The sequence below is a fragment of the Mustela nigripes genome, chromosome 9 (genome assembly GCF_022355385.1).
Source record: "Mustela nigripes isolate SB6536 chromosome 9, MUSNIG.SB6536, whole genome shotgun sequence".
In the NCBI taxonomy this organism is placed as follows: Eukaryota; Metazoa; Chordata; class Mammalia; order Carnivora; family Mustelidae; genus Mustela; species Mustela nigripes.
In genome coordinates, this window is record NC_081565.1 from 6,446,782 (window position 1) to 6,469,193 (window position 22,412).

Here is a 22,412-nt window from a genome sequence, read left to right on the forward strand (position 1 = left end):
CACGCCTCCGCCCGCTCGTCCGCACGTCTCGGGCTGCAACTTGGGGAAGTTTTTTCCTTTTCCATTTTTTTTTTTTTTTTTTTTTTAAGTTGAGTTTGTTATCACTGCTCGGTGCCACTTGGTGGTGTGCTGGCGGCGTCTCCCTCCCTCCTCGCGCCCCTCCCCTCTCCCTCCCTCCTCCCTCCCGCCCGCCGCTCTGCCCTCCCCAGTGGATGGAGGCAGGAAGGCTCCAGGCGCGCTCTCCCCTCTGACCACCTACGGAATGACCTCAGAGTGGGAGAATGTGCCAAGGCCCCGAGGAAGCTCGCGTTCTCCCCACTGGAACCAAATTCACATCTGGAGCCGCAGCTCAAGCCCGGGGGCGCGCGGGGTGGTTCCAGCTTTGCAAATAGGGGATAGGGAAGAAAGCCTGGAAAAAAAAATTAAAAAAAGACAAGAAAGGAAAGGGAGGAAAAAAAGCAAAGTGGCAGCTTGCTCTCTGTTTGTTTGACAGTATTTCTCGCTGTCCCTCTGTCTCTGGCCGTCTCCCCAGTGTTCTCGCGCTCGCTTTCTCACCCCTGCGCTCCCCTTTCCGGCGCGAGCCACCCCGCAGGACGACTCGCGCCCCCAGCTCAGCCTTCACGCCTCCAGCAGCGACAGGAGGGGCGGCCGCCGAGAGGCCCCACCCCAGACTCTGGGAGGAGGACGCAAGCCAGTCCCAGGGGCCCGCTCGGCTCCGGGTCCCCGTGTCGCGCGAGGCTTAGTACTCGGGGACACTCCAGAGCGCGGGGGGCCGCGAAGGTCCGCGATGGGGGTGGGGAGGAGAGACTACGGAGGCGTGAGTTACTGGCAGGAACGGCACCTTCACCCGCCCGCCTCCCCCCCCAGGGCTGTTTTCTCGGCCTCCCACGGGAAGAGTCTGGAGCTGCTGGGGAGGGGGAACCGTGTGTCTCCCCGCTCCCCATTTCTTTCCTGCAAGTACGAGGAATAGCTGTTTGATGCTCGGTTTCGCTTCAACCCACCAAGCCAGTTGCCAGAGCTCCCCCTAGCGCCACTTCCCGGGCGCTGCAGCGGCTGCGCCTGGGAGTGGGCGAGGCACGGCCCGGGCGGCGGGACTGCGGGGGGTGCAGCTCTGCGCCCACCTGGGGCGCAGCGTCGTGTCCGGACCCAGCCCCGGCTGGAGCTGGAGGCTGGGGCCACGTGCGTCCCCATTCCTGGCCTGCGTCGAGGAGGGGACACGTGGTCTGTCGCCTTTGTTGGGAGCGCCGACCTGGGCACTGGAAGGGACCGGCCAAGGGGCATGGGATTCCCATTACGTTCCCCACCTCCACGCCTAGGGCAGAGAGGTGGGGGTGGTAAGCTGCTCATAAGAGCTCTGAACCCAGCAGGACTCCAGGACCTGCATTCCCCGCCCTTTTGCCAGGCGACTTGGGCACCTTGGGATCTAACTGGTGGAGGGATGAGAATGGGGGGCTCAGAGAGCACCCAGAAGGGAGGTTCCCTTCCCCCCACCCCCGTTTTCTTTTCAGGGCCCAGACGTTTGCTCAAAGGGTTAATGCCCTCACCGTTATAGTAGGCAATGGCCCAAAACACAGCCTGCTGGCCATCTACAGCTCACGCAAAGACATTCTGGACAAAACAGTTAACTCAGGCACTTGCTACTATGCTGCATATCACACCAGGGGCCACACCCAGCCACACTGCCCCCAACACAAGACACTCTAAGCAGCATCTTCATTCCACTCAAACCCCTAGGGTATCTCACTGCGCGCAGCATGCCTGCCCAGAACATCCTGAGAGACTAATATTCCTGTGCATAGCACAAGGGAAAGCAGGGGTGGCGGGTGTGGGGGAGTGGGGGGCATGGCAGACGATGCGGGCCCTGACAGTCCTCAGAAAGAAGAAAGGGGGCAGGCACTCAGTCCATCCAGGAGTCCACAGACCCAGATCCACAGATAAGCCCCTCTTTCTCCAGGAGAAAGACCAAGCCAGACCCCACAAGAGCCCCGAGGCAGGGGTGCTGGAGGTAGGGAGAATAGAAGAGATTGGGGGACCCAGGGAGTGAGGAGGGGAAGCTTCCAGAGAACAGCAGCTCTGGAAGCCAGAATTCCAGCAAGCCAGGCATCTCATCCCCCCAGGTTAACCAGCACTATCATCACTACCGCCACCCCTGCCCCCCTACACACACACACGCACACGTACACACACACACACACACACACACACACACACACTCCCAGAACACTGCAGGTCCTGCTGCCCTTGATACATGATGTAGGGCTGAGCCAGGCTCCAAGCTGGGCTCCCAGCAACGTGGAGCTGCTGGGATCCTCAGGGAGCTGCAGGCTGCCCTCCAGAGAAGCCAGGGGCAGGGGATGCCCCGGGTTCCCATGAGAGTCACTGTGCAGGGCACTGAGATCTGAGTGCTGTTATCGAGTGATTGTGTGTGCACGTGTGTGGGGGAGTGTGTGTCCATGGTGTTCCTCTGGTACAGGGCGTGCACACCCAGAGCTGTCTTTCTACATCCCCACTCACTGGCCACATATGTTTACAGAGCAACCATTCGGTGCCTAGCCTGTACAGACTGCTGAGCAGACCCCCGCAAAAGATGAAGCAAATAAAAAGAGCAGCAAATCCCTCTTTATGGATTCACTCGTTTGATTTCCTCTGAGATAGATACTATTAGCATCCTTGTTTTAGAAATGAGAAAACTTGCCCCAAAGTCACACAGTTAAGAAGTGGCTAGTCTTCCTACTGAAGTGCAGAGTCTCGTAGGAAGGAATTTATAACATATGACACGGGGAGCCAGCGAAGGGCCCTGATGTGGTCTAAAGAGGAAAAGTGAGGGGAGCCTGGGTGGCTCAGTGGGTTAAAGCCTCTGCCTTCGGCTCAGGTCATGATCTCAGAGTCCTGGGATCAAGTCCCTCAATGGGCTCTCTGCTCGGCAGGGAGCCTGCTTCCCCCCCTCTCTCTGCCTGCTTCTTTGCCTACTTGTGATCTCTGTCTGTCAAATAAATACATAAAATCTTTTTAAAAAGTATAAAAGTGATAAGTCCCAGCCGAAGTTCAACTAGCAGGTTGGCAGCAACCCCCCCCCCCGCAACTGCTTCATTGCTTCATCCTCTGGGACCCTGAGCATTGCATCGATAGACACACAGGACACACGAATAGAAATGGGTGTGTCTGTATCCCCCGCCCAGGGCAGGGACTGACCTAGACCTGGTATATTTTTCAGGATCATTATGGTAGAGGACAGCAACCTTCCTGGAATCAGCTTGGGCAAAAGGTGGTGGGAGACGGCCACTCCCCCACGGCAGACCCACTTCTCCGAGCAGCTGTGGATGGCAGCTCCTGGCTTCCCATCTCATAGCTTTGCCACCCAACAGGGCCTGTCCTTTTCTCTTATTTTGAACTCAGAAAATCTCAGGGAAGGATCCTGTCATGTCCCAAGCATATGTCCTCTGCCAAACCTCTGGCACAGGTTGGAGACCCTTGGTTGGTAACCCAGGGCACAGGCATGGCAGCTTTGGGGCATGGTAAGTGCAGCCAGCATAGCTCTGAGGAAGGTATGTTCTCCTTGCTCCTAGCCAGGATAACGGGGCTCCAGGGCCATCTGGTACCTCCTAGGTTTGCCACTCAGGCAAGAGGTGGAGAGGCTGTGGCCCCAGGACAGGGGTGGGGTTCTCCCAGCAGGCTCCGTGGCAGGGTTAGTGACAAGGGCACTAGGCTGGAGCTCATATGTGGCCCCAGAAGGCACTCCCAGACACAACAGCAAAGGCTTTGGGGTTGGGGTGATGAAAGAGTGCTTGCTGCCTGGCAGGATGGAGAGGGAAGAGCCATGCCCACCTTTGCACCCCCGGCTGGTGCAGTCTGGGAACATCTAGGGTATGGGTAACATTCTCTCTCCTCATGTGCAGGTCAAAACAGCTGACCAGGAGCTCTAAAATGCTGGCGATTACTACTAGATGGGAACTTTCCAGACAACCTTTGCTTGATCATTCCTACGTTTCCATATTTTCCAAATTTTCTGCAATGAGCATGCATCACTTTTCCGTTTAGAAGAAAAAACGAACACCATATTTTTTCAGAGAAAAATGTGACGTGACAGGTGCTGTAATCGATGTACAGCCTGCTACAGAGCAGAGAGGGGGAGCCGCTGTGTTCAACCTGTCTGGGGCAGGCTCACCCCCGAGAAACAGAATACACACCGAAAAGCCTTGATTCACCACCATTCACCCTCCTGCGCTCTGTCTTTGTTAAAAGAAGCGTGAGACAAAACGACAGCTCATCTCAAGGATGTTGTTGAGGAGATGTTCTAGAGGGAGCCTGGTTCATTCTCACCTCTGACCCCTGGCCCAGCTCCGCCCAATCCTACCCATCCATCATCACCGACTGGTTTGCTCCCAGTTGCTAGATTACCTGGCGAGGCGGGGAAGAAGAGGCAAATGGGCTTGAGAGAGGTTTTCGGCAGCTTAGGCTAAAACCAAGGAGCAGGAGGCAAAGCTCAGCCCAAAGAGCACTGGGTCGGGAGTCTGGACACAGAGGGGGCAGGTTCTGGCTCAGCCAGAGGTCGACCTTGACACCTGGGCTGAGTCACGTTCCTAGCAGACCCACATTCCCACACCTGTTGGGACAGAGCAAGAGAAGAGAATCCCCAAAGAGGAAAAAGCAGCCATTGCTTTCAGCCTTCCAGTGATATGAGGTTTTATGTCCAATCACAGTAAGAAAAATGCAAGAGTCAATTATCAGGTTCCGGTACCTGCGAGCACGACCATCTGCCTGTCTCATTCACTCATTCAAGAAATCCACACACTCCGGGATGCCCAGGTGGCGAGGTCGGTTAAGCATCCGACTCTTGGTTTCAGCTCAGGTCCTGATCTCCGGGGTGGCCACGGGTCTGCTTAAAATTCTCTCTCCCTCGGGTGCCTGCATGGCTCAGTCGTTAGGCATGTGCCTTCAGCTCAGGTCATGAGCCCAGGGTCCTGGGTTCAGACGCCGCGTTGGACTCCCTACTCAGAGTGATGGCTGCTTTTCCCTCTCCCACTCCCCTTGCTTGTGTTGCCTCCCTCGCTGTGTCTCTGTCCAATAAATGAATAAAAACCTTTAAAAAAAATTCTGTCTCCCTCTCCCTCTGCCCCTCCTGCTCATTCTCTCTCTAAAATAAATAAGTAAATCTTTAAAAAAAAATGAAAAGAAAGAAATCCATGCATTCCAGACATTCAAATATTTATCTAGTACCTCTAGGTGCCAGGCACGGTGCTGGGCACCAAAGATGCAGCCGTGAACAAGACAGACAAGGGCCCGCCCTCATGGAGCTTACATTCTAGCAGGGACAACGGACAATAAGCAAAGGAACAAATCAACATTAAGTTACATGTCACAGGAACTAGGACTAGGGAGAAGGGGGTGGTCGGATTTGGTGGTCATGCAAGGCGACAATGTTTCAGCTGAGACCTGGATGGCTCAGCACTCTTCATCAGGATAGGATAGGCTCTGCTGTCATAACAGATTAATCCCCAAATCTCAGAGATTTAACACAATGGAGATCAAGTTCTTGACCAAGCAATGTCCAGCTGAACTGCCAACTCCCAGAGGCTGCTGCCCTCCATGGGGTGACTGGGTGATTTGGGAGTAGAGCCCTGCAGTCAGGAAGTGACTCCCCTCACCTCTACTCACAGCCCGATGGCCCCAATTAGTCCCCTGACCTTGCCCGACTGCAAGGAGCCCAGCGGAGGCAGTGCTCTGGGGAGAGGGGGCTGGTGGGCTGGGAAGGAGAGGTGAAACCCATGTGGGGGCACTAGAAGTCTCCGCCACCAGCAGCTGGACAAACAGCAGTGGAAGAGAGTTCCAGATAGGTGCAGCAGCAAGGGCAAAGACTAAACACGGGAAACCACTTTGGCGTGTTCGAGGACAGGGAAGATGGCTGGTGTGGCTGAGCCAGAGGGCAAGGGGCAGAGCAGCAAGAGATGGGACCAGAAGGGAAGGCACGGACAGGAAGATGCTGTTATGACCCACGGAAGAACCGCGAGCTGTGTCTGGCACACAGCAAGCACTCAAGAAATGGTAGCGATTACTGGTCTTCTAGAAACTTCCTTCTTTTCCCCAGGTCAGTAGGGGGAGGCTGTCTGGGGAGGGGGGGCGGGCAGAGGGAGGAGATAAACCAGTACAACCACAGTCTGGGTCAGCTGCCCCAACCAGTTTCCCTGGTCATGCTGGGCAGGCTGGGGCTCCAGGCCAACTGGAGCTCTGTCGCTCTGCCTGATGGATTGAGCCCCACAGACACACACATCCAAGGGACCCTCAGCTAAGAGCAAGGCTGGAAGGGTCGTCCCAGTACTGCCTGAGGGATTGTGTGGCATCCGCTCCCTGGAAGTTGTAACATCAATTGAGCAAAAGTGGACCAGCACGCATAAAGCAGAGCAACAGAGGGCTCCCCAGGACCGTCCCACTGGGGGTGCCTGTCCACAGCCCAGCCTCGTGGCTCCAAGCTCAGCCTCCAGCACCACCCAGACCTAAGTGCCAAGTGAACTCTGCTGCTTTCTAGGTGACAACAGGCTTTTCACTTCCCTGAGCAGTGAGACTTCTACAGCACCACACCTGGCATACAGTAGGTGCCTAATAAATGAGAGTTGTGATATTGTCACCCACCAGGCAGCTCTGCCCAAATAATAAATCTTCACTGCAAAATACAGGAGCATTTTTCTACCGACCCTCTCCTGTTGAATAAAACTGATGACCAAAAAAGTCAGGAGATGCACCTTCTTCCGGAGCGATCCAGTCAAGATCTTTTTAACTCTGGGACTGGTGGAAGGAGGGCCGAGGAAGCCCTATGAGCTTTGTTGAATTTTTTTTGTCTTTTTTGGTCTTCTCATAATTGGCACTCGTGTTTTCAAAAAGGTTCCTCTCCAGGAACGTGTCTGGGTATCTTTAGGGCCTGGCTATGCCTAACAGCCAACATTGACTCAAGGTGTGTTTAACAATTTCATTCACAGGGCACCTGGGTGGCTCAGTGGGTTGAAACCTCTGCCTTCAGCTCAGGTCATGATCCCAGCATCCTGGGATCGAGCCCTGCATCGGGCTCTCTGCTCAGCAGGGAGCCTGCTTCCCTTCCTCTCTCTGCCTGCTTGTGATCTCTGTCTGTCAAATAAATAAATAAAATCTTAAAAAAAAAAAATTTCATTCAGGATGTGCGCTTGGAGATTGAATGAATGGATGGACAGATGTCGGCTCAGGTCAGGATCCCGGGGTTCTGGGATCGAGCCCCTTGTCAGGCTTCCTGCTTAGTGGGGGGCCTGCTTCTCCCTCTCCCTCTGCCTTATCCCACTGCTTGTTCCTTCTCTCTCTCTGTCAGATAAATAAATAAAATCTTGAAAAAAAATAAAGGCAAAACAGTTGGTGAAATTTGCTTGCCTGCCTTCGCCTAGTCAGGTCCTTCCTACCCCTCTCCCCCTCGATCTCTAACTCCTCCCCCTTCTTTCCTGAAGTTTCTCCAACATTCCCATGCACCCCCTTCCCACATTTATTCTGCCTCCCCGTCCTCCACCGCCCCCAGTTGCCCTCCAGGGCACTATACACACACACACACACACACACACACACACACACCCCAAGGTGGAACTTGAAGTTCACCTTCAACACCCACATCGCCCAGCCTGGGGAACGCTGGGAAGGCCGAGGAATGAAGCTTCCCAGGAAAGAACCGGAGGTCTGAGACACATAAACGACCTGACTGAGAACAGCAGAGGTCCACATGGGGAGGGCAGCAAGAGCTCTTACGTGCAGACATTCCAACCGGATGGACAGTTCCAGAACTCTTTCAAGTCCAGACAAGAATCCAGGTGTCCAGATTGCCAGGCTTTGGAACCTCCGCTCCGGCAGCTTGAGCAGACAAGGGACTGACGGCTTAGGAACTGGGAAGCGCACGGGGGTTTAGCCGCGGACCCAGCTGGACCCAGAGGCTCGTTTGATGTCACCAGGGCCCGCCCGCTGTCTCTTGGTGCTTCCTGTCTCTCCTCGGCCTCTCCCGAGGTCTGCTCTGAGGCGTGAGCAGGATGGCCACCAGCCAGGCCCAGCTTCACAGGCCTGTGACCAAGGGCAGTCACCCAGGGCCTCACGTTCAAAGGACCCCATGCTCAGGGTGAAACGCTCTGCAGCTGCTGTCTTGAAATCCGTAAGGACTCACTGTGTTTTGTACGTGAACGCTGATGGGACCGTGGAGTATGTGGCAAGGACCTGAGCTCCCAACCATGTACGATCCTGTCTCTTGCCACCTCTCTGCCTCCCTGGAATGGCTTCTCAGCTCCCCGCCCCTTCCCCCCAGCACCACGGCCCTGCCTGGCCTCCCCCTTCCTTGTGACCGCAGCCACCTTCCACCCCGGGCACAGGCACAGGGAGGGTTGGGGACAGGGATCACAGGGCAAGCCAGCGGCCATCATCCCTGGATTGGCCACACCACTGCCTGTCTGGCAGGCACCCAGAGACCCTGTCTAGGCAGGGGCGAGCCTGTCACCTTCCCCTATCCAGGGCCTGAGATCCCCAGATCACCTCTTGTAGGTCTGAGGCGAAGGCCTGTGGGTAGGAAAGGGGCCTGGTCAACTTCTCCAGGCCCCAACCTTAGGCCAAGGCTAGAGACAGTCTGGTGTTTGGTGGGAGGAGTAATTCAGCAAGTGTCAGGCCCAAGGGAGCCAGAGAGCAGTGCACTTGGGGCACCCATGGCAGGGGTGGAGCCTGGAAGGTCCGCAGTACGCCCAGGGCCAAAAGCACTCCCTCGGGCAGCTCTGGGTGCGGGGGTGGAAGGACCCACTCCTCCTCCTCCTCTGTGTTTGTCTTCTCTGGCCGGCTTGGGGTACCCTCAGGGACAAGCCACAAAATAAAAATTGTATGATTTGGGGGATTCTGCACAGGAATTAAAGGCTCCGACATTTGCATTTAAAACTGGTATTCACAATATAGAGCGGAATGGTAACATCCATGCTAATCATTTAAAGATTTTTATTTTTCTTTACTTAGAATGACATTAAGCAGCACATAAAAAACCACCGTGACAAGCAGAGTGTAAGCCTGCAGAAAAGAGTGACAGCATTCTATGTCCTTTCCATGGCACTTTTTCCTTCTTTCTGAGCAAGGGGCCCTGCATTTTCTTTCGGCACTGGGCCCCACCATGACGCAGCAGGCCAGGCCATTAGCCTCCCCAGGACAACGCTGCCCCAGCTTAGCAACCCTGGCAGAAGGGGCATCGACCCACAGCTCCCACCCGGAAGTACCGGGGATCACACATCATAGGCACAGTCCGGTCACGTGCTCATTCCTGAGCCAATCACAGAGGACGAGGAGGCAGGGGCCCTCCGACTGCGGGGGCCTGGGCATGTGTCCATCCCTAAGACTAGAGGGTTGGCCCGACCGCCTGAGTCCTTTCCAATGGGTTCTCCAAGGGGAAGAGGGATTCTGTTCCCAGAGGAATGGGGACTGCCTGGTCACCACGCCCCAATGTCCTTCCTCTACACATTCCTCATGCTTAGTTTAAAAAATAAAAAACAGGGGCACCTCGTTGGCTCAGTCACTGGCAGAGCACGCGGTTGTGAGTTCGAGCCCCACATGGGTGCAGAGAGTACTTAAAAAAAATCTTTTTTTTTTTAAAAAGAGGGGCGCCTGGGTGGCTCAGTGGGTTAAGCCTCTGCCTTCGGCTCAGGTCATGATCCCAGGGTCCTGGGATCGAGCCCCACATGGGGGGGAGGGGGTCCCTGCTCAGCAGGGAGTCTGCTTCCCCCTCTCTCTCTGCCTACTTGTGATCTCTGCCTGTCAAGTAAATAAAGAAAAATTTAAAAAAAGAAAAAGAAAGAAAGAAAAAGAAAACAGTGGGCCAGAAAGCAATTTGGTTTCACTCTCCTGGCTCTTATGTCCCCAGTCCCCTTTGCTGGGTCCTTCTCCCATTCCGTGAATGCCGCGGAGGTCCTGGGCTCTGGTTTTTGTTCCCTTCCCCTTTCCTGCCACCTTCTCCTGGACAGGCTCTTGTAGTCCCCTCAACCCCTCCTGACATCTCTGTCCCCAGTTGGGACCTCCATGAGGAATGTGGCTCAGGGGTCCCAAACCCACTTGACCTCTCTTCTGGGGGTCCTGCGTGTCGCAGAGCTCGCGTCTCACCCCAGCCCCTGCTTCCCTCGTCTTTCCCATCCAGTCAATGGAGCACCCATGCGCGAGTTGCTCTGGACCCAAACGCCGGCACATCTGGACTTCTTTTCCCATAAGCCCACGTCCAGTCCCGCCCTTGACCTCCAGCAGCTCTCGTTCGGAACAGATTCCCACCTGCCCTCTCCCTCTCCTCCGGTGCCTGGAGCCCAGAGGACTGCGCGAACCTGCTCGCTGCTCTCCCCCCTCCTCCCTTTCGCCCTCCGACTGTCCCACTTCCGTTGCAAAACCTTTACGTCAGATCCCAGCACCACCCAACTCCAAACTGGCCGGGAGGGTGATGGTTGCAAACCGGCTGGGGAGGGGGCAGAGTTCATTGGTGCATCGCTGGCCAACGTCCGGGCTGTGGAAATAGGGCCACCCTGGCTGCTCTGTGACACCGCTGATGGCGTGGCAGGAAGGAGTGGCACACTATGTTGCATCCCATAAGCCAGCCAGAGGAAGTCCCGCCACGCCACTGGTCCTGCCCCGTGGGGAGTAGATGAACAGTGCCCCTCTGACCTGCAGGGCGACCCCGCCGCAGCCTTGCTGCCCTTGCACTCAGCCCCCCAGTCTCCACGAGTCGGGGCGCTCCCGCCTCCTGCGTGCATCGCCAGGATCTTCCAATCCCAAGGGCTGGGCTCTTGCTGTGTGTGGCCTGGGGCCTCACACAGCCCTCTCCTAACTCTCTCTCCCTCGGGTCCCTCTGCCCCAGTGTCGCCCTGACTGCCCCTCTAGACTTGTCCCCCTCTACCGCCCTTACCGGTGTTCTTCCCGTAGCCCTTGTGGCTGGTGGATGTTCCACGGTCCGTTCCTTTGCTCACTCTCTGTCTCCTCACTAGGATGTAAACTCCACCAACCAGGGAGTTCACGGGCTCACTGCTTCCGGAGAGAGCAGAGCCTGGCACACAGTAGGTGCTCAATAAACTTCCGTTGGCTGAGTGACCCCACCTCCCATGGGTTGGGCAGGCATGGGGAAGGCAGCTGTGAATGAGCTCTGGCCCCCATCAGGAAAACAGAGGAGGCACCACGGGAAGGCCTCAGAAGAAGGGGGACTGACTGTTTCCGGGGGGCGGGGAGGCTTCAGCACTGGGATGGACACTTGCCCTGCTATGTCGGCGGGGGGCATCTCTGTGTCCTCAAAAGCAGGACAGCTCCTGCTCGGTGTCTCTTTTCCTGCTCTGCCTCTCTGCCCTTGGTTGAGGGGTGGGGGGAATGTCCCTTAGATCCAGCCTACCCAGGGCCAAGTCCACCCAGTCCACCTCGACGGTGCTGCCTGAGTTTGACCATGAACCACAGAAGCACAAGGCCTCAGAGCCTGGGACACTCGGAAGTCATCCTGCCAGGCTGGCTCTCCATGGGGCCCCAGGCTCCCGCACTGGAGCTAGGGGTTGGACAGCCTGGCCCCCGGGGCTCCATCCAGCTCCTGTTGTCCAGCTTTTTCTAAGATAACTCCAGGGACAGGAAGTCTTATTCCTTCCTTCCTTCCTTCCTTCCTTCAGGTCTTGGGCCCCTGCCCACCGTGGGACATTCATGTTCCAGGCCCTGGAGATTTCAGTGGTGACCACATAAACCTGCTTCCTGCCCTCCAACGAAGCTTATGTTCCTTTTTTTTTTTTTAAAGATTTTATTTATTTGACAGACGGAGATCACAAGCAGGCAGAGAAGCAGGCAGAGAGAGAGGAGGAAGCAGGCTCCCTGCTGAGCAGAGAGCCCGATGCGGGGCTCTATACCAGGACCCTGGGATCATGACCTGAGCCGAAGGCAGAGACTTTAACCCACTGAGCCACCCAGGCGCCCCTGAAGCTTATGTTCTATTGAGAGAAGGGATGATAACCAAGTAAGCAAATCAACAGATAATAAATTCTGATCATGATGAGTGTCATAGAGGCAGGTACAACAGAGGGCAGGTTGGGGAACGGCTGTCCTGGGGGAGGCTCCCTCAGCAGCAACTCAGAGAAAGCAGGGAGGGCCCCTAGGAGGTGGCGGCATCTGAACAGAGCCCTGAACAACCAGACAGAACCTCTGCTCACCAGGAGACCCAAGCAATCCAAGCAGAGGAAACAGCAGGTACAAAGGTCCTGGGGCAGGAATGAGGTTGGCATCTGAGAGGACCAGGAGAGAGCAGTGTGCCTGCAGGGCAGGAAGCAGGGGAGAGTGCAAGGGATCAGAGGACCCAGATGATGTGGTGGACTGCTCCGCCAGCAGTGAGACAATGATGGGAACTTACCTTTGAGCAGCTCAGTGTGGAACCGGGGTTTGGAGGGCAGAGTGGAGTCAGGAGACCAGAGAGGAGGCTGCCACACTGGTAAGAGCTGACTGGCGGAGGTCGAGGCGGCCACAGTGCCAATAAGGGAGAAGTGGACAGATGAGAGTTATGCATTGGAGACGGACCCAATGGGACCTATCTGCCTGTTGTATCTGGGGAATTGGAGGAGAGGCTGATGCATGGATTTGGGGACTGATGGAGGCTGTCCGCTCTGATGGGACTTGGAGGACAACCGGGAGCACCTCGGGGCAATAAGCAGTTTCCACCAGAGCAGAGAAGGCTTCGTCTTGCCCAGCGGGAAGTGCCTCGTCAGGCTGATGAAGTAGGAGCCACGTCTGACAAACTGTTTCCATCCTGACTCACGGGGTGAGCTGGAGACCTTGCGCCATCCTCGCCACCCCCCCCCCCACCATACACACACACAGTTTCCTCTTCCCCGCAATGGGAAAGGGATGCCATCTTCTCAGGCCAGAACTCTCACGACGGTGCTTGTGACCCTGCCTCTTCCTTGTCTTTGTGGGACTGGCCCTGCCTCCCGGAGAGAAATGGGGCTCTGGAAGCAGGTGCCTCTCCCACGGGGCCAGGGTCTGGGGCCCGTCCTGGAGAGACGGGGTCTGTGGTGGGAGGAGGAGGGCCCTTAGGCCACCTCTGTGGAAACCGAGCGAGGCAAGCAGGGCCACCCTGAGGTTTCAGGTAAGGCCCCAGGGAGAGGCCACAGGAGCTGCAGCAGGACAGAGACCAGCAGCGCCCTGTCCAGCCAGTGACTTCCCCCACCAGGACCTGTTTTCTCCTCTGTGGAATGGGGACATAGTTGGCCCGTGGTGAGGACGAAGGAGACATGCTTTTAAGCACATCACCCAAGGTCAGACACACAGGCTGGGCTTAGGAAGCACCAGCTCCGAGGAACACCCCAAGGACAGGCTACAGGCAGCTTCTGGGGCCTAGAGCAGCCGTGGCAGATGAGGACATAGGGGCCAGGGACATGCATGGAGGACTCACCAGGCCCCTCTGGCTGGGCTGGAGGTTGAGCCTGGGTGTCAGCAGGCAGCAGTGGGACGAGCCCCTCTGGCTATACCTCACAGCCTTCCCAGGGCTCTCATGACTTGGGGTCCTTGTCCCACCCCCAAGGAAGCCCCCCCGACCCTGTCCTCTTCAGTCCCCTTGTTCCCTAAAGGCTCTCATGTGTCGTCCTAAAACCTCCGCGAGCGACCGAAGGCCATCACTGAGCTCAGCGGTGAGGACGTCTGTGTTGGGGCCCCATAGCCTGGGTGGGCATAACCTCTCACCAAAGCTGTCCTTACCCCTCTGTGCCTCTGTCCCTGTGTGCTCACCCCTGGTGGCTGGTGAAGATTACAGGAGATAATAATGCAGGCGAAGCCCGGTATGCGTGCTTCCCCTACAAAGTATCGTGTGGTCACCCCGATGTTTATGTGTCCCCAGTTAGTACCTAAGGAAACTGAGGTGCAGATAGGTTAAGGAACCGGCTCAAGGTCACACAGTGGGAAGTAGAGCCCACACACACCTCGACCACCCCCACTCCCCACGCCTTGCAGAGCCGAGGGAGCAGACTCCAGAAGGGTCGGCCCACAGAGCAGACAAACCCCAAAGTCCCCACATGGAGGTCTGAGCAGTCTGGTCCAGCTGAGGCCGGACTCTGGTTATCTGGGGATGGGGGCATCTGCACTCGGCCTGCCTTTTCCATGTCCCTTTGGAACAGCCCCCACCTAGTCGCAAACACATCAGGAAGGAAAAGGGGGAAAGATGCAGACATGTAGAGGCCCGCAAAGGTCCAGCTGGAGAGGATACTGAGCGTCACGGAGCAGTGGCTGCGGACAGGGGGAGGGCACTGGGACCCGAACCTGGGGCACGGCGGGCTGCCCGGGCAGAAGGATGCCCTCCCTGCCTTCTCTCTGCTCATGCAGTGCCAACTTCGGGCCCAGCACTGCGGGTGCTATCTCTGTGGCCCAGTTCTGGGCTGCCCCGGCATCAGTGCCCCCCACTCGGAGCTGGGACTTCTGCTCAGGCGCCCTGCCCCCGTGCCGAGGAGGGAAACCCCCTGCCGCAGCATCGCAAGCATGAGGGAAATGGAGGGAAATGGAACCGTCCCTCCCTTGGTTTATCCGCGGCCACCCCCATTCCAGGCTGTAGGAGGTGGAAAGTGCAGCTCAAGTCTGGGGTTGAATTCAGGACCCAACCCATGTCTGCTGGGATCCTGAGAGCAGGGGTCACCACCAGCCTGGGTAGGCTGCGGATGCCCAGATGCCCACCAGGAAACACAGCAGCCTTCCCTTGCCACGTCCAGCCTGCTGGAGTCCTCTTCGCTGGTCCTCCGCCCAATGCCTCTCCTCCTCCAGGAAGCCTGCCCGCATATCTGAGTAGGGCTTCTCCTCCCTTGGGTCCCTCCTGCCTCCCTGCCAGAGGTACACCAGACTAGGTGCTCTTTAGGGGAAAACCTTTTCTATCAGGTTGGTTTTTTTTTTTTTTTTTCTTATTACAAAGTAACGTGCGGGCACTGTAGGATGATTTAAAAACCAACTATGAAAACCAACAAAGTTAAAACTTACCCACAATTACTTTCTCTTTCTTTTGTGGTTCACTAATGTTTAGCATTTTCCTAACTGTTTTGGGGGATCAGGAAAAGCAACAAGGATCCCCACCACCCAGAGAGAAGCACGTCACTACCTAAGAAACAGCCTTGCGGCCCTCAGCCCAGGTAGACAGACAGAGAAGGATGGATCAAAAATGCAGATTTTTGCTGTTTTACAAAAAGTTCTACTTTCCGCACAGTCCTCAGAGCAGTTTTACCTGCTCAGCAACAAACCAGTCCTGAGCATCTTTCCAGAAGAAAACATGGATGAGCACATCCTCTGATGGCTTGTGTAGGACTGTGTCATCCTGCTTCTCAGAATCCCCAACCATTGGACACACGGGGCATTGGGAAGGTTGCATTAGAAGTTGTGCTACAATGTGCTCCGGGAGGAAGGGCCCCGGCAGTCCTGTCACCGTAGCCTCCAGGCACCTGGTGCAGGGCTTGGAGCAGAAAAGGCTCTGGAGATGCTGGCCGAGTGATTGAGCCAACATCAGCCCCTGGGAGCAGCCTGGCAGCTGAGCGCCGACCTGGGCCTCCCCGGCCCCACAAGAACTCCAGGGCCTCAGCTGCTCTGGCCTTCAGCTTCCCTAGGGCTTTCCTCTCTCTCTTTTTTTTTTTTTGTCTCAGCCACTCTAACCACACCCTCACTTCTCCCCAGGCCACCCCACTTCTGCCTCAGCCCCAGTGCTGAGTGGAAGGGGTGGGCCTCCGCCCCAACCCCAGAACCCCAAGTAAAGAGAAGCTGTATCTGCAAACAGTCCCACCTTCCGGTTAGGTGGCCACACCTCCGACATCCCCCACTAAGCCTCCCGGGGTGGCCGCTGCCATACACGTCGCCCCCATAGCCAGGGCGTACTGACTGCCCGGAGCAGGGGACATGCGGGTGGCCACGAGAGGACTCGCAGAGGAAGTGAGGCCTCAGCTGAACTCTGAAGGATGACCAGGGGTTCCCCATGGGCAGAGAGCCAGACCCTACAGTTGGGTGGTCCAGGGAGTCCAGAGAACGGAATGGAGGCCGGTGCAGCTAGGACCCAGGGTGCAGGAAAGGGGGGAGCTGGAGCCCCGGCAGAGCTGGGGAAGGGGGATTCCTGGAGGCCCCTGCAGCCCCCCCCCCCAGTCCACCAGGACTTGGGCCTCAGCAGCCCAGCTTTACCATCAGCGAGGTCCCAATGTCCGCCCAACGGAGCTCAGCTCAGCGGCCACTGCGGAGCTCGGCCACCCCACCCCCGGCACCGAGGGACAGCCCCCAGGGTCACTGAGAACTCAGTCCCTTCCCTTAGCACAAAACCCTACTTTAGTCTCCCCCTGCCCAGCCCGGGGCTCACTCTCTGCCCTGAGCGGAGCCTTCAACACAAGTCCCAGCCAAGACCCAGCCAAGTCCCAGCCCCACAGCTGGCACCCAGCTCCTGACCCAGCACCCACCCAGCTGTCAGAGTGTCCTAAAACCCAGCCTTGAGTCCTTCTCTCTCTCTCTCCCCCCCTCACACACACACTCAGGCACCAGTTAAACACCTTTCCTGGCCACGGATATGTTTACTGGGGCCTGCTGTGTGCCAGTCTGGCTGGCACTGGGATACAGCACCAGGTGGGTCCCTGCCTTCTGGCCGCCCATTGACTAGCGGACCAGACAGCTGTGAAGAACATACATTTCGCATTACAAACCTCACAATTCGGTGAGGTTGTGTCGCATCGAGGGGATGGGGCGTGTTATGGGAGTCTCCACTCTGAGCTCTCCGCACACCAGCCCCCATCTGCTTTTCCAGCTCTGCCTCCTGTGACCCATACCTCCACACCTCCGCTCACAACAGGCTCCCCCACCAGGATGCCCTCTGTCTCTGCCCGCCATTCCAGGCCCCACTCAAATGCCAGCTCTTCCCCAGAGCCTTCCCTGAGCCCCTGCCCAGAGTCGATCATCCCGCTCCCCCCAACAATGGGTCCAAGATCCCTCTGTTTCCACTAAATTAGAAGTTTCTTTTCTTATTTTTAGGATTTTTAAAAGTCATCTCTGCACACAGCGTGGGGCTCGAACTCACGACCCTGAGATCGAGAGTCTTGTTCTCCACCCACTGAGCCAGCCTGGTGCCTCTGGCTGGAAGTCGCTTAAAGGCAGGATTCTCACCTTTATTATCCCACACACCTACAAATGCTGTGTATGTAGTATGTGCTTACTGCTTGTCAGACACAAGGAGAACATGTCGCCCGACTTGGGTGCAAGTCTTGGGCGCGCCTGGTCCTCCCTTTTGTTCTCCTTCCAACCCCAGTTCTGCCAGGGATTCTGCTAGGAAGGGCCTCTCTGTGCCCACCCCACACCCACCGCCACACCCATGGTTCAGGGGCTCCACTTGCTCTCTGGGGCCTCTCCGGTCCAGGATGGTGGGCAGCCGACGCTCCTCCTCCAGAGCTGGGGGCCAGCCCCACACTCGCCTGCCTTAGAGCCCAGGGAGTGACAGCAACGCAGCCGTCCTCGGCTGAGCACGACTCCTCCGCCGTCCCATCATCCGGCCCCAGCCCACTTGCCAGCCTGCTCTGAAGCCCTTGCCTGTGGGCTCGGGGTCCAACTGTCCCCCACAAGCCCCCATCTCCTGCCCGCCCCACCCCACAGGCAGCTGGGGACAGAAGGAAACGCAGACCAAGGCAGGAGGCACGAGTCGTTGCGAGGGTCCACCTTCCGTCCGCTAAGAAGGGATGAACAGCCTGGCATCTTTCCGAGGCCTCGCTGCCGGCAGCGTCCCCTCTTCAGCACACAACGGACAGGGCCTGCAAACACAACGATCATCACCCGCTTCGAGCCTTCCCCGACCTCGAGCCCCCACCCACTCTGCCCATCCCGGCCCCCTTTCCAGCAGAGCTCTGGAAGAGGGAAGTGAGGGGCTGTGCTAGAGTGCCCTTGGCTCTGCGGTCCTCCTCCCAGACAGGTGGGCTTGGGCCAGAGACCCCACCTCTGCACTCCTGGGAGCCCCTCATGGGGCCTCGGGAGGACGCGGGGAGTACGCCCACCCGCACGTATGATTCCCACTCCCGCCCCAGACCTCTGCCACCCTGCCACCCACCCTGCCCAAGCAGCCCGCAGCAAGGCACAAAGACCCAAGGCTGGTTCCGTCCTCTTAGCCACGCGCCCAGGGCTCTGACCTGAGGGTGCTCTGGCCCACCCCCTGCTGGTCTGCCCAGAACCAGCTAGCCCTCCTCCTGCCTCTGTGACCCCCAGGACCTGTCGCTTGCTGATCACTCCCTAGTCCGACAGCCCGGCCCCGCCCTTGGCTGGAGATCAGCAGACCCAGATGCCTACCCCACACCTCCTCTTAGACGCTAACAGGTACCCCCAGGACCCCCGACAGCAAATCCCTCCTCCACATCTGCCCCCCCTCAGTACATGGCATCAATTGGGCTGCATAAGCCAAGAACTACGGCTGCTCTGGGCTCCTGTTCCCTCTCACACCTTCCTTCCTGTTGGTGATCGCTCTTAACACGGCCAAAACGGGACCCCCTCACGACCTGCACACTGAACCCTAACCCAGGCCACCATCCCCATGCCTCCTCTTGCCCCACATACTTCAGGCCCTTCTCACTGGCCAAAGCCTCCAGCAGCCCCCCAGAGCATACTCGGGAGACTAAACCCCAAACCTGGCAGTAAGGACCTGTAAGAACCCTGCCTCCCAACCCCCCCCCCCCCCCCCCCCCCCCCCTCCCCCCCCCCCCCCCCCCCCCCCCCCCCCCCCCCCCCCCCCCCCCCCCCCCCCCCCCCCCGCACGCCCCGCAGGTCTCTGCAGGATGCACTCTTGGTCCTCCAAGGGGGCTTTCCCGACCGTGTGGCTCCAGCCGACCCCGCCTGCCCTGGTCTCGATTAGCCACTGGTTATTTCCTTCCGAATCCCCAGTGCCACCTCACATTCCGGCACTGGGGGCTGCCGGCGGTCTTCCACAAGAGAATGAGGAACACGCAGCCACCGGCCACCTATGAAATGACTGGGTCCTCACAGTCCGCGGCCGGAGTGGCGTTACGCCCACTTTCCTGACTAGGAAGCCTGGCCTCCCAATGAGGGTCTCCCAGCTGCTAAGTGGCACAGTGGGCCGGAAGTTGGCTCGGGAGGTAGGGGCTGGCTTGAGCCAGGGCTCCCCACCACCAGGTCGGCAAGGCCTCCGAGGCCAAGAGAAGAGCCAAGGGCTCATCCTCCGAGGAGACTCACCTACAGACACAAGCCCATGCACAGGTGTGTGTCCACCTCAGTACGACGGCCCCCCGACTCCCAACGCCGGCACGATAGGGGCAGAAGGGTTGCGGGAGGACAATACAGAAAGTGCACTCCACAAGCCACAGCGGCGTGGCTCGCAGCAGAGTCGGGTCCAAAGAAAGGCTCTCCCGTCAAGCCTGGAGTCCAGAAGGGCTGCCTTCTAGAAGGGCCGGGGCGACCACAGGCGTCTGCTCCGAGCCAGGCCCCGGGCTGAGGACCTCACAACCTTCACTGGCTCCTGGCCGGCAGCCGGTGACGGTCCCCACTGTGCAGATGAGGAAGCCAAGGCTCAGAAAGATTCTGTAACTTACTTCCAGCTGCAGGTGGGGACAGCCAGGACCCGCCAGGGCCTGCTTGGGTGACCGCTGCATGTTCACTGGCTGCCCAGGGAAGGCTCGGCCCAGGGGCCGCTGAGCCAGCCAAGCCCCAGGCACCTGGGCCTGCGGGAAGGGGACCTGATAGGGAGACAAACAGGCACGTGGAGAAGGAATCAACAGGTGGCATGAAAAGACACACCTCACATGGGTGACAGGTGCAAAACAGAGGCTTTAATCCAAACAGCAATAAAGGCGCAGGGGACTGGAGGGGCGCGACGAGGACAGGGCACGAGGAGCCAGGAAGGCGGTGGTCTGGACCCTGGGAGGGAGGCCAGTACTGGGCCTCTCCTAGGAAAACAGTTTCTGTGACTCTAGTGGTTCCTGTCCCAGCCTCTGCCCAGGCCATCGGCCCAGATGTGAGGGTCAAGCCCCTAATTGTGCTTCTTGGGAGCTCCTCCTTCCCAAAGGGATGTGGGCCCAGACAGAGGGTGGGGTAGTGGAGAAAGGCAGGCCTGGGCTTGAGCCAGGGAGAGCCTGCAAGAGGCTAGCCCAAAAGCAGGCCTAGAAAAAAAAACTCAGGACCTGGCATGCCGGCAACCCCTCACCCAGCCCAGCCCCTGCCAACCCACAGAGCCAAACCTGGGCTTGGGGAAGGGCGGCATGGCTGCCTTGTCCTGGAGAGCCAGTCGGTGAAGTTCTGGAAGAGGGGAGGATTCGGGAGGGGAATTGCTGCTGAGCGCTCCAGCGGCCCCTGACCCACTGCCCTGAAGGGCAGGGAAACAGGGCCAAAGGACCCTGGAGAAGCAGCAGGGAAGAGGGAGCAGAAGCTAAGATTCGTGAGGAATCCAGGTCCCCCACAGGCCGAGTGGGCCCCAGCCCCTCCCTGTCTTGGCCACCCCCTCCCAGCCTGAGAAACTTCGGAAAGGCAGGCCTCACCGGGTCAGCCAGTGAGCAGGCCCCGTACCCAGTGCCTACCCAAAGGGCAGCTTCCAGAAGCCACCCCGGTAGAGGGCGGCAGGAGTGGTTATGGCCAGAAAACCCAGCAGAGCCAAAGGGCAAAGAACAGAGAAGCCAGGATGAGGCGCTGGACACAGGCACCAGCACGCCCAGGGGCTGATGCTCTTCGGTTCCTGAGCCCACCCCTGGCTGGCCGCCAGCCTCAGCCTGCAGCCTTCGGAACCCCCAGACACCCACCCAAACATGGCTTCAGTAACAGACCCACCCCCCGGGAAGCAACCACTCGAACCCCTAAGAAGGCAACGGGACCTGGGAGAGGAAAGCAAACCGCAACCCCCTTCCCTCCCGGGGGTGCAGGCCAGCCGGGTCGGGTCTCGAGCGGGACCAGACGGGTAAGCAGCAGAGGAAGGCCAAGCGCAGGACTGGGGCCCGAGCACACCCCGCCCCCGCCATGGGGAAACGGGCCCCACTTTGGTCACTTCTCCCTTCACTGTGGGTCCTACACCCCTATGCCTTGAGCCTCCCTCAACCCCGCGCTCACCGCCCACCCCAGCAAACAGCCTCTCAGCAAACAGAAAGAACAGGGGGAGGGGGCAGGGAGTGACTGGAGCCGGGGCACGGGAGGGCAGGCACAGGAACGGTGGTGGCCCGGGTGGCTGGGGCTGCTCCGCCCCTAGCATGAGGTGACCGGATGGATGGGCAGCAGGCTCCCAAACTTGAAGTGCTGGATCACAGGAAACTTCTCCAGGCACTGTGAAGGGGAGAGGGGAGAAGAGAGGTAAAGACGACACTGCACCCATCAAGGGCCCACTCAGCCTCTCGGGCCTCCAAGGGACCCGGGCACAACTCTGGAGCCTCAGAGCAGCACGGTACCCAGAAAGCATCCACCCAGGGCCCAGGAGGGGGCCATCCAAGGGGAGCTCTCAGGCCTTCAGGGAAAAGCAAGGCTTCCTACCTGCTTCTGACCACCCTCTCCTATCCAAAGACTGCCCCTCCCCCGACTCCATGACAATCAGACCCACCAAATAATGAGCGAGGGAGAGGGAGACAGGAAGGGGAAGAGAGGGCAGCCCAACCTCATGGGAGGGCTAAATGCGGGAGGGTGGGAAGTTGGGGACCAGAGATGAAAAGAACCTTCCAGGCCATAAGGGACCCCCTAGCCCAGGTCCCGGTCCTAGAGGAGAGGTGTGGGGACATTTGGATACAAACCTAAGAAGGCTCCAAGACCCATTTTTCTGCAATTTTCACTTATCTGGACTGAAAAAGACACCTTGGCTGGCACTTCAGAGTCAGAGAGTAAGAACCAGTTAATGTCCCCCGACCCCCAGGGCAATTCCCAGCAGCTCTGTGCGTGGGGCAGATGACAAGAACACCCAACAGGGGAATGGCCTGACTCCCTGAACGCCGGCCACATGGGACCTCAGCCCAGGGCTCCGGGGGAGACAGGGAGGTGGCAGGGCCTGCCTGGTGCACAGGCAGCTGGTCGTCAAGCCACACACCTCTGCCCTCTGACCCAGGCATGGCTTAGCGCCCCCCGGGACCAGAAAAGGGAGGGGGGGCCCCAGCTCCCAGCCTCCCTACACCAGTCCTGCTGTGCCTCACACAGGCCAGGTCACTGGCTAACTCTCTCAGGCAGCAGCTCCCAGCAAGGGCGATCGCCTTCTCTCACACCTCTGCCCACGGAAAACCACCAGAATGGCTGGGGGGGAACAGGACTTACAGCTTCAGATCGGGCGAGTCCTGCTCTGTGACTGTGGCCTCAGCCTCCTCCTAACTCAGGGGGACAAAGGTGTGCCACCACTGGCCCAGGTCCCCTCGCTTCAACAACCAGGTGCAGAAACAAAGAGGTCTTGACCAGCTGTGTGTACGTCAAGTAGGGGACAGCCAAGGCCTAAAGGGGGCCCAGGA

General features: G+C 58.3%; 2 protein-coding genes across 3 annotated transcripts in view; both read right to left on the bottom strand.

Moving 5' to 3' along the window:
• Nucleotides 1-9,702: 9,702 nt before the first annotated feature.
• Nucleotides 9,703-19,953, bottom strand: LOC132024346 (uncharacterized). Of its 2 annotated transcripts, none has more exons than XR_009406231.1 (3): nucleotides 19,186-19,506; nucleotides 17,633-17,759; nucleotides 9,703-12,462 (listed from the first exon to the last, which is right to left on the bottom strand). XR_009406231.1 is itself a non-coding variant. In XM_059410576.1 (3 exons), the coding sequence occupies exons 1-3, from the start codon at nucleotides 19,951-19,953 to the stop codon at nucleotides 11,958-11,960; spliced, it is 1,044 nt and encodes a 347-aa protein (XP_059266559.1). In that variant the 3' UTR covers nucleotides 9,703-11,957. The 2 variants fall into 2 exon arrangements, 1 of the variants encoding a protein (XP_059266559.1); XM_059410576.1 differs by lacking the exon at nucleotides 19,186-19,506 and adding an exon at nucleotides 19,542-19,953.
• PTPA (protein phosphatase 2 phosphatase activator) overlaps nucleotides 19,757-22,412 on the bottom strand; it is a 29,409-nt gene continuing 26,753 nt past the window's right edge. Inside the window, exon 10 of the mRNA XM_059410577.1 lies at nucleotides 19,757-21,255. Coding sequence (XP_059266560.1) covers nucleotides 21,178-21,255 — 78 coding nt within the window. The 3' untranslated portion in view covers nucleotides 19,757-21,177. The remainder of the gene's footprint in view (nucleotides 21,256-22,412) is intronic.